The 12,084-nt window shown below is 37.5% G+C and overlaps 2 protein-coding genes across 5 annotated transcripts; one reads left to right on the plus strand and one right to left on the minus strand.

The window, feature by feature from the left end:
* The first annotated feature begins 1,668 nt into the window (after positions 1-1,668).
* LOC131152949 (transcription factor PIF3-like) lies at positions 1,669-7,054 on the plus strand. 4 transcript variants are annotated; one of them, XM_058104919.1, is made up of 9 exons: positions 1,730-2,205; positions 2,808-2,908; positions 3,049-4,210; positions 4,312-4,416; positions 4,545-4,610; positions 4,987-5,052; positions 5,147-5,677; positions 6,476-6,596; positions 6,706-7,054. In XM_058104919.1, the coding sequence occupies exons 2-9, from the start codon at positions 2,817-2,819 to the stop codon at positions 6,714-6,716; spliced, it is 2,154 nt and encodes a 717-aa protein (XP_057960902.1). In that variant the 5' UTR covers positions 1,730-2,205; positions 2,808-2,816; the 3' UTR covers positions 6,717-7,054. The 4 variants fall into 4 exon arrangements, with proteins under 4 accessions (XP_057960900.1, XP_057960899.1, XP_057960901.1 ...); XM_058104917.1 differs by having other exon boundaries at positions 1,669-2,908; XM_058104918.1 differs by having other exon boundaries at positions 1,673-2,205; positions 6,476-7,054.
* A 630-nt stretch (positions 7,055-7,684) lies between these two features.
* Positions 7,685-11,175, minus strand: LOC131153205 (uncharacterized). Its single transcript, XM_058105358.1, has 2 exons — positions 10,780-11,175; positions 7,685-9,583 (listed from the first exon to the last, which is right to left on the minus strand). Exons 1-2 carry the CDS (start codon positions 11,071-11,073, stop codon positions 8,021-8,023), a joined length of 1,857 nt encoding a protein of 618 aa, XP_057961341.1. The 5' UTR covers positions 11,074-11,175; the 3' UTR covers positions 7,685-8,020.
* Positions 11,176-12,084: the final 909 nt, after the last annotated feature.

Genomic DNA, 12,084 nt, shown 5'->3' on the forward strand with positions numbered 1-12,084 from the left:
CAAAATCAATGGGCCCTACCCCTAATCTTGTAAGATAAAGGCAGTGATTTGGGTGTCTCCCATTTCTTAATTCTAATTAAAGGCACACCTGAAAAGACAATGCTGACCTTATTACTACAACGATATGCTCCCATAATCAAAGAGCATCTGTGACATATTACTTAAAATAATATTTCAAAAGGGGGCACAATATTTTTTTAACTTATTATAAACTGCACTTCAATCAATGTTATAAATACTGCACTATAAAAACAAACCACAATCCCTAAAAAGTAATTGTGTTAAACTGTCTCTTATTCAAATGATAGTCCACTTAAAACTTGTAAGAGATAGATATATTTTGTGTGAAGTCAGAGCCTTTTCTATATATTGTGTCTTGAATTGGGACGCAAGGATAAAATATTATTGTATAAAGATATTTTAAAATTTTTACATTGAATTATTTATGTAACTTGGGTTGAAATTTTGAAATGATTTCTTTCTATGAAAAATTGTAAGAATTTTGTGCATATAAGAAACACTAAAAAAAGTCTATTATGTTTTTTCTTTCTTTGATGTTCTATTTTTTCACTAGTGTGCATGCTTATATCCCTGCAAATCATTTTTTTACAACAGAGTAAGACAAACATCATCTAAAACATGAACTTCCAAATCTGAACATAACCAGGTTTAATCAAATGTAGTACTATTATTACAAACAGAGCTGTTTATAATGACACAAGGCAAATAGTGGAAAAGGGTCCCCATCAAAATAATTGGCATGGCAAATCACAACCCACCATGGGTTATAGGAAGGCAAGTGGTCTCTCCAAAAACGAAGGCAATGGGAAATTTCAAAGCCCTTCATGAGGAAGTCAATGACTTTATTAATGCCTTACACCCAACCATTCAAGCCCTCACATAATGAAATAGGAATCAAGGAAAAAAAAAAAAAAATGAGGGACACACCTCCCCCACATTTAAATGATGTATAGACATTATATGGTCTCTTGTACACTACACAACTACACAATTTATTGCAAAAACGAATGAGATAATATTATTGGTCCCCTGATAATATGTTTAAATTCAAATACATAGAACAGGGACACTGCGCCTTATCTTTGCAATTAGATTCTATATCTTTACTCCCCTGCAAAGCGCGTGAGCAGAGCACTTCAATTATGAGGAGCATCAATTTTTTTTTTTGTTTTGTTTTTGGAGGGGAGTGTGGGTTTTGGAAACAGCACAATTTCTCAAATGTTTGAATTAATTTTTGATTTGGCAGATTCCCTGGTTAGGAAAGGGTGCAACTGCTGCAGTTTGATGTAAATTTTTTTTGTAAGGCTTGGCAAGTGTTAATTTTGGGATTTTTCTCTAGAATTTGCTATTCTTCACAATATTTTAACAGATGAAGCATAATTGAAGCTTTGTTAATGAAAATCTTAAAAATGGCAAGCGGATGTACAAGATTATTCATATTTCTACACAAGAGGAAAGAAAAATATCAACACCCCATCTTATATTAGCTCACTCTCAACAGTCAAGTCTCAATCGGTAATGCAGAAAAGAAGTAGCAAGGCAGTGGTGAATGCATGTGTGGAAGATACGGTAAAGCCGTAAAACAGAGAGGGTGGTTGTGTTATTGTGTGACCCAGTTGTTTCAAAAGCCTCCAAACGTTACGAAGTGAACGCTGAATTCAGGATTTGATACTGGAAAGAAACGTGGACCGAGTCAGGTTAAGGCTGCATTAACTCTGGTTAAGCTTGCCCAGGCTACATTCACACTGGGTTGAACTTAAACCCCACGCTGCATTTGCCATTTGCCACGTTCTGCCATACCTCGGTCCCCTCTCACCTTGCAAGCCTTTCGCCGTCTTCTACTGCTTGCACTTGCTCTCTCTCTCTCTCTCTCTCTCTCTCTCCTGGGAAACTCCATTCTTTATTTCTTTCTTTAACTTGGGAGGTGAACTACAGATATGTGAGCCTTGTCCTTTGGGAGGGGTTGAAGCTCTATCAGCTCATAATTTCTGATATTCGCCAATCAAGTCGAGCCCTTTGCATTTTTAATGCATATGGATTAGTGTTCTATGCGGACATTAGGCGTGATGAAGAGCTCCGCCTCATTTCTCATGCTGAAAGTTCGTGACTTTTCATGCGATTTATTTGGGGTTTGCTGCTCGTGCACTGTGTAGTAAGGGGTGGTGGGAATTGAAGCCGAGTTGGGTTTGTTTTATTTGCCATCTTCTGTTTAATTTAATTGAAAAATCGGTCGAGGTTGTTTGAGATTATTATTGTATAATATTAGAAATGTGATCAGGGTTTATCTGGGTTTCTTATTTAATGATTAAAAGTGCGTAAAAGATGCAATTTTTTAACTCAGGAGCAGCTCAATTTCGGATCTTAAGGAACCATTAAAGTGCTGCTTTGACTGTTATTTTATGCCTCCTATATAAATATCTTTTATCTGGGTGATTAGGACGTTAGCATAAAGGAAGATCTTATTCTGCAAATTTGAACTGTTAGACGAAAAAAACAGAGAAAAAAAAGAAGGGGGGGAGGGGGGGGGGGAGAGAGAGAGAGAGAGAGAGAGGAGTTCGTCGTTTCCTTCGCTTTTTATTTGTGTTTTCTTGCAAGTTCAAACGGGATTGTCTTGTAGTTCATGGAATTGCTTTGGGTTTAGAATTTAGAGAGAGAGGTATTCTCAGAGTTGAGGTTTTTAAATTGGTTGCGAAAGCTGCTTGGGTTTCTATTGCTTGGAATTACAATTATATATAAGAATGGAATGCAAAGGAGTGCCAACTGCTGAATAACAGCGTCTGGTTCAGGTCTTCATCATGCCTTTCTCTGAACTTCATCGGATGGCTAAGGGGAAGCTCGATTCAACCCACCAGAAAACTGCCACTTGTTCAACCGATCTTTCTTTCGTGTAAGAAAAAAAAAGCTTTTTTTCTCTCAATTTTTATTGCGTTTGCCATTACAGCTCTTGTGTTTGTGTTTGTTGAATCCCTTTGATTTTAAGACATCTCTCTCTCTCTCTCTCTTTCTCTCAAATGGTTTTTCATGCAGACCTGACAGTGACTTTGTTGAGCTAATTTGGGAAAATGGTCAAATTGTGACGCAAAATCAGTCCGGTAGAGCTAGAAAGAATCATTCCATTTCTAACAGTTTCCCATCTTACACCCCCAAGCCTCGAGATAAAGACACTACTGGAAATGCAGCCAATTCAAGGATGGGAATGTTTGGAGCCATGGATTCTACAATCTTGAATGATTTCCCGCTGTCAGTGCCATCTGGCGAAATGAGTTTGAATCAAGATGATGACATGGTACCCTGGTTTAATTACCCAATTGATGATTCATTGCAACATGAGTACTGTTCTTATTTCTTGCCTGAGTTATCTGGGATAACTGTAAATGACCATTCTGCGCAGAATAATAGTTTTACATCAATAGAGAAGAGAAGCAACTCTAATCTGTTAATGAAGGTTACTTCTGGAGATGGTGAACCCACAAGAACACGAAGTAGTCATTTGCATTCTTCCTTGTCATCGCATCAATGCCAGACATTACCATCTCTCAGGTTGAGAGTTTCAGATTCCATAAGCAATAATACTAGCAATGCTCACCATACCAGTGGTACTAGGGATTCAATTCAAGTGGTAGCCTCGTCCGGTGGTTTCTCCAGCTTGAATGTACAGAAGCAAGATTCAGGACTTCCTAGTATAAGCTCCGGTGTTATAAATTTTTCCCATTTCGCCCGACCCGCTGCTCTCGTTAAGGCTAATCTTCAGAGCATTGGTGCTATGGCTGCTGGAAATGGAAGTAAGGATAAAGTTTCTGCTGCAAGCAGTAGCAATAATGCCAATTCCATGCTCAACAATTTGAATGGTGCATTACAGAAGGAAATAGGTCCCCGTAGCCAAGCTAATTTGATTCCATCCACAGTTGATTCAAGTCCATTGGTGACCAAGATGTCCGAGCAGGCGACTCCTGCTAAGCAATCAGAAGTTATGTGCCAAGAAAATACTGTTAAGAGTGATAAATTCTCAAATCAAGTTGCTGGAATGAGCTTGGCGATAGGAATGCCTGATGCTGAAAGGTCTGTAGAACCAGCAGTTGCTTCTTCCTCTGCATGCTCAGGAAATAGTATGGAGGGAGCTTCAAATGATCCCAAGCAGAATATGAAGAGAAAATGCCATGACAATGAAGAGTCTGAAGGTCCAAGTGATGTAAGTTAAAAATATGAAGTTCTCACTCTTCTAAATTTTCCTGCGTCTTTTATCCTTTTGGTTTTCGTATCCCTTGTTTGAGGAAATCAATTTATTTGCAGGGTGTTGAAGAAGAATCAGTGGGCGTAAGAAAGGCAGTTCCTGCTCGAGGAGGTGCTGGTTCCAAGAGAAGTCGGGCTGCAGAAGTGCATAACTTATCTGAGAGGGTAAGCAAGACCTTCAGAAGAAAAAATCAGAAGTTATAATAATGAATTTTTTGGTTGTCATATTAATCTGCATTGTGTGGCTCTTGATTTTAAGACTTAAGTGTACTACTTATATTGCACATTTACAGAGGCGAAGGGATCGGATCAATGAGAAAATGCGTGCATTGCAAGAGCTCATACCCAACTGCAATAAGGTTAATTTTTATTTTTACTTTTTGAGAGTTTCTTTTTCATTCATGCAAACTTTGTTTGACGGCCTCTGCAATTTATGTAATCAATAAAATTATACAATAGGTTTTAATTTCAAGTGAAACATCTTACGTCAGTTTGAAATTAGTTTGTGGAAGTTTAATGTTTGGAAATTTAAACCCAAAGCTCCAGGCAACAACAGTATATGAAGCTTTAGAGTCAACCTTGAGCTAGACTTCCCTTGCTTGATGTGTAGAATTGGAATTATGTCTGAGAACATAACTAGAGCTTGCAGAATTTTAAAGCTTCAACTAGTAAAATAATACTCTTTTAACTTCTGTATTTCGAGTTATACTCACCATCACACTTTGGTATTATAAGGTGGACAAGGCTTCAATGCTTGATGAGGCCATTGAGTATTTGAAGACACTTCAACTTCAAGTGCAGGTAAACCTTTTTCTTGCCCTTTTTTTTCGTTTCCACATCAGAAATTGGATAAGAATACTAACTAATATAGGTTTTATGCACTGTCTTAGCACAGATTATGTCAATGGGAACTGGAATGTGTATGCCTCCTCCTATGATGTTCCCAACAGGAATGCAACACATGCACACAGCCCATATGGCACATTTTTCACACATGGGTGTCGGAATGAGCATGGGCATGGGCATGGGCATGGGAATGGGTTTTGGAATGGGAATGCTTGACATGAATGGTGGTTCTCCTGGTTGCCCCATGTTTCAGGCATCCCCAATGCAAGGATCCTATTTTTCCGGCCCACCTATCTCGGGGCCAAATAGTTTCCAAAGGATGGGAGCATCTAATCTTCAAATGTTTGGGATTCCTGGTCAAGGACTTAATATGTCAATGCCAAATGCACCTTTCATTCCTCTGCCTGGTGGGCCTCCAGCGAAGTCGACCATGGGACTGAATGCCTCAGGGGCAGCTGGTCATGTTGAAGTTTCTGACCCTGCTCCTGCTTCAAGTCCAAAAGATCTTATTGAGAACACCACCTCACAAGTGAACCAGGATACTCATGCCAATTGCTCAATGAATCAAAGATCTAATCAGGTTTGCTCAATCTTCATGGAATCAAATTTTTTAAGTAAAAAATGAAGTTATTAATATTGGCAAAATGAACATAAAAATAGTTGCTCTTTTTATGCTGCATGCACTAAAAATTGACTCAGTGCATTAGAGTATGCCAATGACAGTCATCAGGTCACTGGCTTTCACTCCTGAATTGCTGTATGCAAGGTCAAAGATTAGTTTTTTTTTTTGGACCCTTTTTTGGGGGTTTCTGTCCTCGTCTCCATGCCAGTTTACCTTGGTTTATCATTGCTTTGTAATTTTCTAAATTCCTTTTGTACTCGAGAACTGAAATATTACTGAAGCCTGAAGGTAACATGAAATCTCTTCTGCTTGACGCCTTCTATACTTGATGCCTTTGGAAGGAGTTGCTTAAAATAAAATGCATTATAAAATTTGTTGGCAACAGGAACCTTGGTCTCAACACAAATAGCTGACTGGTTGTTGAGTCTGGATTTTGGATATCGTTAAATAGAGAATCATTTTGCATGCCTCTCCCTCCCTCTCCCCATCTTTCTCTCACCTCTCTCTCTCACACTCTCTCTCTCTCTCTCTCTCTCACACACACACACAAAACACACATTCATGCTGTTTTTTAACCCTCATTACTAACAGAATGTCTCAAAATAAAAACATAAAATTTATGACAAGTTGACAATGTGCCTGCCAGATTCTAATTCATCGACCTGAACTTCATATTTTGTCTTTGAAATGACTTGAACATTGCATGTAAATTGCCTCGGTCTAACAACCTTGTTTGTTTTGTAATTCCTGTGCCAGGCAAGGAATGAGGGTTTTTCAGAGTCTACTTTGGTGCATGAAAGTGATCAAGCGCCTGACGTTAGTGGCACTGAAACAATTAACACTACTAGCAGAAATGACAGTTTACCTGGTGGAACAGGTTTAGACTTCTGAGTGTATCTGACGACTGTCACCACTTAATATCCTTGAAGTAAAATTTGATTGGCTTGAACAGGAAAAAGAAAACTTATATCTGCTTGAATCTGCAGGTTATGATTGACGGCCAGTGCAATAACCTTGTGGATTGGAGGATGAATCCTTTGCTTGCTTGTTAAAATCTAACTCAATTATCAGTAAAATGGTTTTGTGAAGTTGCAGAATGAAGTTGAAGCTCTTAAATGAACTATACTTTCAAGGCATTACAACTATAAGTTGTACAGATTTGTACATTGAAGAGATTTGGAATCCTTTTCTTGCTTTTGTAAATTTACTTACACCACCAATGCAGTTAAATTATATTTTGAGTTTTGGATCTTTTAGAATGTATTCAAATGGGCTTTTCAGAACTATGTTCTTAACAATTCTTTGAATTAATGAAATTTAATCTACTTTTCCCAATACATTCTTAGCAACTTGTGGTTCCATGTACACACAATTGTGACTCTTACACAGTGGCAGTGCTAAAATAAACGAAGTGGGGATATTGGCATGTATGGTTTTGTTCTTATGAGCAGGCAATGGATAAGCAGATTATGGGTCTTTGTTAGGATTTTGTTTATTTTTGGAATAACTTCTAGAATGTGAAGTCTTCCTACTTATATGCAGTGATAGTCGCCATGTCTCCCCTCTTTCAATCATTAGTCTCTATTCCCATTTCTGAGACCTCACACTTGCGGTGTCTCCCCTTTTTCAATCATTAGTCTCTATCCCATTTTGGGGCCTAACACTTGCTCTGATGCCTGAATTTCCAACGCAAATGAAGTTTCACAGCTACGTAAGAGTTGCATAATCATGATATCTGAGGCCCATTTCCCGTTCTATATAGAATTTCAAATCCAGTCCAAAGAATCAGATGGTCATCTACATATGAAAGAATGCCCTCCAAATATTCTATTTTCATCCCTATCAAACATGGGTATTCCGATAAACATCAAAAAGTTTGAATTAAAGCTTAATTTTTTTGTTGCTGCATAAATAAGGACTGTTTGAAAATGTGCCAGAAGCATTAATTTTTAATATTCAACATAGTTTTGGAAAAGAACTCAATAACTGAACCTTGGTTACTGTTTCAATACATGCATATTCATCGATCCAACTAGTGTGATCAATCATTACTGACGAACGACTGAGCACCATGACCAAAATAGTACATACAACTAAAACAAATCATGTGAAATATAATAGAAAAAATATTTCCAGTGTTCACAAGCAGCCAAGCACACCACCCTATACTTGTATATACACCCAATCTGCAGTCGCACAACGCTAGGAAGCCAATGATCAACATAGAACAGAAGAAGCACAGCTGGACCAAACAACTAAGTTATATATGAGACGTGGGCAAGTGAAGAAGCATGCCTTGCTTTATTTGACCTTAATATCACCCTTGGTATCAGATGAGAGAGCTTTAGAGCTTGGAGATTTTCCAATAATGGCTTTCTTTGCCTTGACAAGTGATTGTTTCACTTTTGATATGATGTTGTTTGAGTGCTTTTGACTGAGCTTGGCCGGAGCTTGTTCTTTAGGTGGGTCCTGGGATATTTTTGTGTCATTGCCATCCTTACAAGATGAGCGCTCAAGGTTTTGAACATCAGACTTCACAACCTCGTCAACTTCTTTTACCCTCTCATCTGCATTGGTTTTTACAGCTTCTTTCTTTTTCACTTCCACGGACTCTTTGTGCTCTCCAACTGCTTTTTCAACTGCAGATATGGTGAATTCATCTGGAATTTCCCCTATGCCTGCATCATTTCTAGTTTCAACTGAAGCAGGTATCTCATCTCTTATGTTCTCTTCTTTCTTGTTTTCAGAAACCAGTTCAACGTCCTCTTCCTCAAATGGTTTTTCATTTGCTTCAATTGTAGACATAGAATCAATTGCTTCCTCAACTTTGTTAGTCACAGGCTGAGCTGATTCCTCAGTTACAACACCTTTCTCCCCACTGTTCACATTCTTTGCTTCATTCTGTTCATCAACCATTCCTGACTCCGCAGCTGACTCTTTTGGCAACACCTCAACCACACCATCCCCGCTCGTTTCCTTCTCCTCCTCCTTGGAACAAGCCTTTTCTGTTTGAATGTGGAGAGAAGATTGATCCCCTCCATCTGCTTTGGAATGGTCTTGAACCCCATGGTTTGTTGAAACAACTTGATCTAAAATTTTGGACAGATGAAGTTCCCCATTTTTATGAAACTGTTCCTCCTTCAAGAATGAGGTATCCTCAACTTTATCAGTCACAGTCCCTGTATCTTTCACTGTTTCACTTTCCACGGCTTCCTTTGACTCAACTTGCTCACATGCTGTCCCAGCTTCTTTCACATCGCATTCCTTTACTCCAACTTCCTCACATTCTTTCTCAACTTGTTCAGGAATGAAAGGTTGTTCCTCTTGCTTGTCCACTTCAGGAATTGGTTCTGCTTTTCCAGAAACTGCTTCTAAATGTTCGATGACAGCTGCTTGTGTTTTGTTGACAGGAGTACTCTCCAAGTCCTTTCCTACTGATTCTTCAGGAGCATCAACTTCCTTTGGTTGTACCTCTACCTGTTGCTTAACAGATTCTGCTGCTGGTTGTTCCTGTGGTTGTTTTCCAAAGGGTTCTATTGCTGGCTGGTCCTCCAGTTGGCTTTTATCAGCATCAATTACTGGTTCGAGAACAGAAGTGCCCGCTTCAGTTGCAGCATCCTGTGTCATTGTGTAATTGTCTCCAGCTGGAACATTTGAAGCAGGAGTATCATCAGTCTCTGGTAAAGAATGCTCCATCTGAGTATCATATTTCTTCCCTACTGATTCATTTAAAGAGACTAATGGAGCTTGCGGTTCCTCTGCTTTGGGTTCTTCTTTTTCTTCTTCTTTGCCTTCCTCGGATGGAGAAGCACCATCCTTCTGTTCAACTATTATTGCTTCTTCATTCACTTTCTTCTCAACTTGCTGCAACAATCAAAATTTGATCAGCTGATAAAAAAGCATCCATACATCGCATCTGCAAAGGCATCCAGAAATAGCATCTGCCAACAGCAAACTAGGACCAAATTTTTTTTCTTTTTAGAACTCATTGTAGCATAGCATGTTTGCCTTTTTTGGACAAAATTTCAAGCAATAGGAGAATGTGCAAACACCAATTGGGATAACTTAAAAATAAGAAAACTATGGGAGTTGAGTTTTTAGCTTTTCACGGGATGGGGTAATCTTTGCTTCTAAGCTTCTCAGCTGAAGTTGACAAATAATGCATTGTTCTTCCTTCTTCCTTCTTCCAACTTATGAGCGACGAGCAAAACAGATTGAAAGGAGAACTCCCTTACCAGAAGCATATAAAAATTGAACTCCTTACTATGGGAACTGATTGATACTTTCTACATAAGGTTTCAAAGAAGCCATGAATCTGTGTCATACCACCAAATATTTGGTACATAACCCCGAATCATTTTTTTTTGGGTTAGAAAAGGATGTAGTAGACTCTCAATGGTGGTGCCCTTGGTGCATAAATTATATCTCAACTCCATATTGAATCTTACTGTATGACCATGAGGAATTTTGATTACAAATTACTATGCCCTCGTAATTCTAACAAATTTTAAAATGGAACGGATATTTATTTCCTCTTCAAGACTCCGTATTCATGAGGGGATGTCGCATACCAGAAATCATGAACAAAATCTCTTCAAAATTGAAAATAAGAATTTATTGAGTACTGTTAAAATATTCAATATTGAAAACATGGGATAGTCTTCAGAAGTTCAGAGCGTTCTCAATTCTACACAGTGAGACTGCTATTTTTTCCCAACTGCCCTTTAGTTAATTAGAAATTATCATATTCTGCAACATGAGCATCTATCTATTTGCGAAATATTTTAATTGGATCTTCCACCTAAAGTCCAAAACGCATAATTATTTATGACTTGATTCATCTACTTTGTTCCAATTTTGTAAAAGCAAAGCTAAATCATCGGTTTGGTGACTTTGGTCCAGCTGATCTAAATCTTTAATCATCCACGGCATGGGATGAAAACCCACAAACTTTCAGTCATTAAAAGTTTTCATGAACATACTTCTTCTCTAAATTTGAGAGTAAAATTACTGATAAATAGAACTGCCAAAAGAAAAGAAAAGGGTATATAGGAGCATACCTCATCAGTAGTAGTTGCAGTAGTAGAATCAGCATGATGGGTTGGAACAGTCTGAGAAGTTTCACCAGCCATGGGGATCCAGGAACAGTTGCTCACAATTTGAATCAGGGGAAAAGAAGTTATTAAGCTAAGAAAAAGAAAGGAATGGAATAGTGAGGTTGGTGACAACCAAAAATGACTGAAGAAGTGAAGAAGAGAAGATTCCACAGAGAGAGATAAAAGGAAAGCTGACAGGCTAGCTATCACATGATCAGGAATGAGTGGGAGTCCTTTAATCTTTAGGTGACATAACATTTTTCAAAAACTACTGATAATTAAACTAAAGAGAAAAAAGGAAAATAAAGAAAGAAAGAAGGGAAAACAGCACACTGGCATGGCAAAGTGACAAACAGAAATGGGGACCATGGCTTTTTCCATTGGCAATTCAAGAGTCGTCTTCCTTGGCCCATTGTCTGGTACTTATTTGGACTACTTCAAATCTATCTTTTTCCCTTATATATATGAACTTTCAAAAAAATCATCAAGTAATCTTTTGTAGTATGCATTTTGTATGTAAGATTTAAATTTGTGTCAACTTGAATAAAATGTAATATTAAATTATTAAAAGTTCTATATAAATCCAAATCAAAGTTCAAATTCATATTCGCAAATGTGAAAGTTAGCGTTTCATGGTGAAGTAAATATAAGTATAAAATAAAAATATCATTAGATTTAATGGTTCGCTAACTTTTAATTAATTGAACATCGTATCAATACATATCTTATCCACTTATTTGTAAATGCATTAAATGAATCTAAATCAATAAACTCCTCATTCATTAGTTATTTAATTTATTTACCCATTTTGCTACCCATAGGAGCAAAGGTAGAGCGAGTGCACAAGATTTAAGGGGAAACAACCCCCCTTAAGAGCACCCTTAGAAAAAACTCATATACATGAGATCTTAGAAAATCTTGCCATTGTAGAAGAAGATTACTTGTAAAACATTCTCTTGCCATTGTAAAAGAAGATGACTTGTAAAACATATGTGCAAAGTATTTATTATTAGGCGTGTTTAGTTTTTAAAAGTCTTTCTCATTTTAGATATATTTTCTAAAAAAGAATATTTTTTTAGAGAGAAGGGAAATTTTTTAATTTATAGAAGAAAGAATTACACGAAAAGGAGTATAGAAATCATTGTAACACCCAAAAAAAAAAAAAAGCATAGAATCAAAAGAAAAAACAATTACATTAAAGCCTCTTTCCAATCCCTTCGAAAATCCTATAACATTCCTTAAAAGAAACCCAAAAAGTTGTTGAAATAT

The sequence above is a fragment of the Malania oleifera genome, chromosome 4 (genome assembly GCF_029873635.1).
Source record: "Malania oleifera isolate guangnan ecotype guangnan chromosome 4, ASM2987363v1, whole genome shotgun sequence".
NCBI lineage: Eukaryota > Viridiplantae > Streptophyta > Magnoliopsida > Santalales > Ximeniaceae > Malania > Malania oleifera.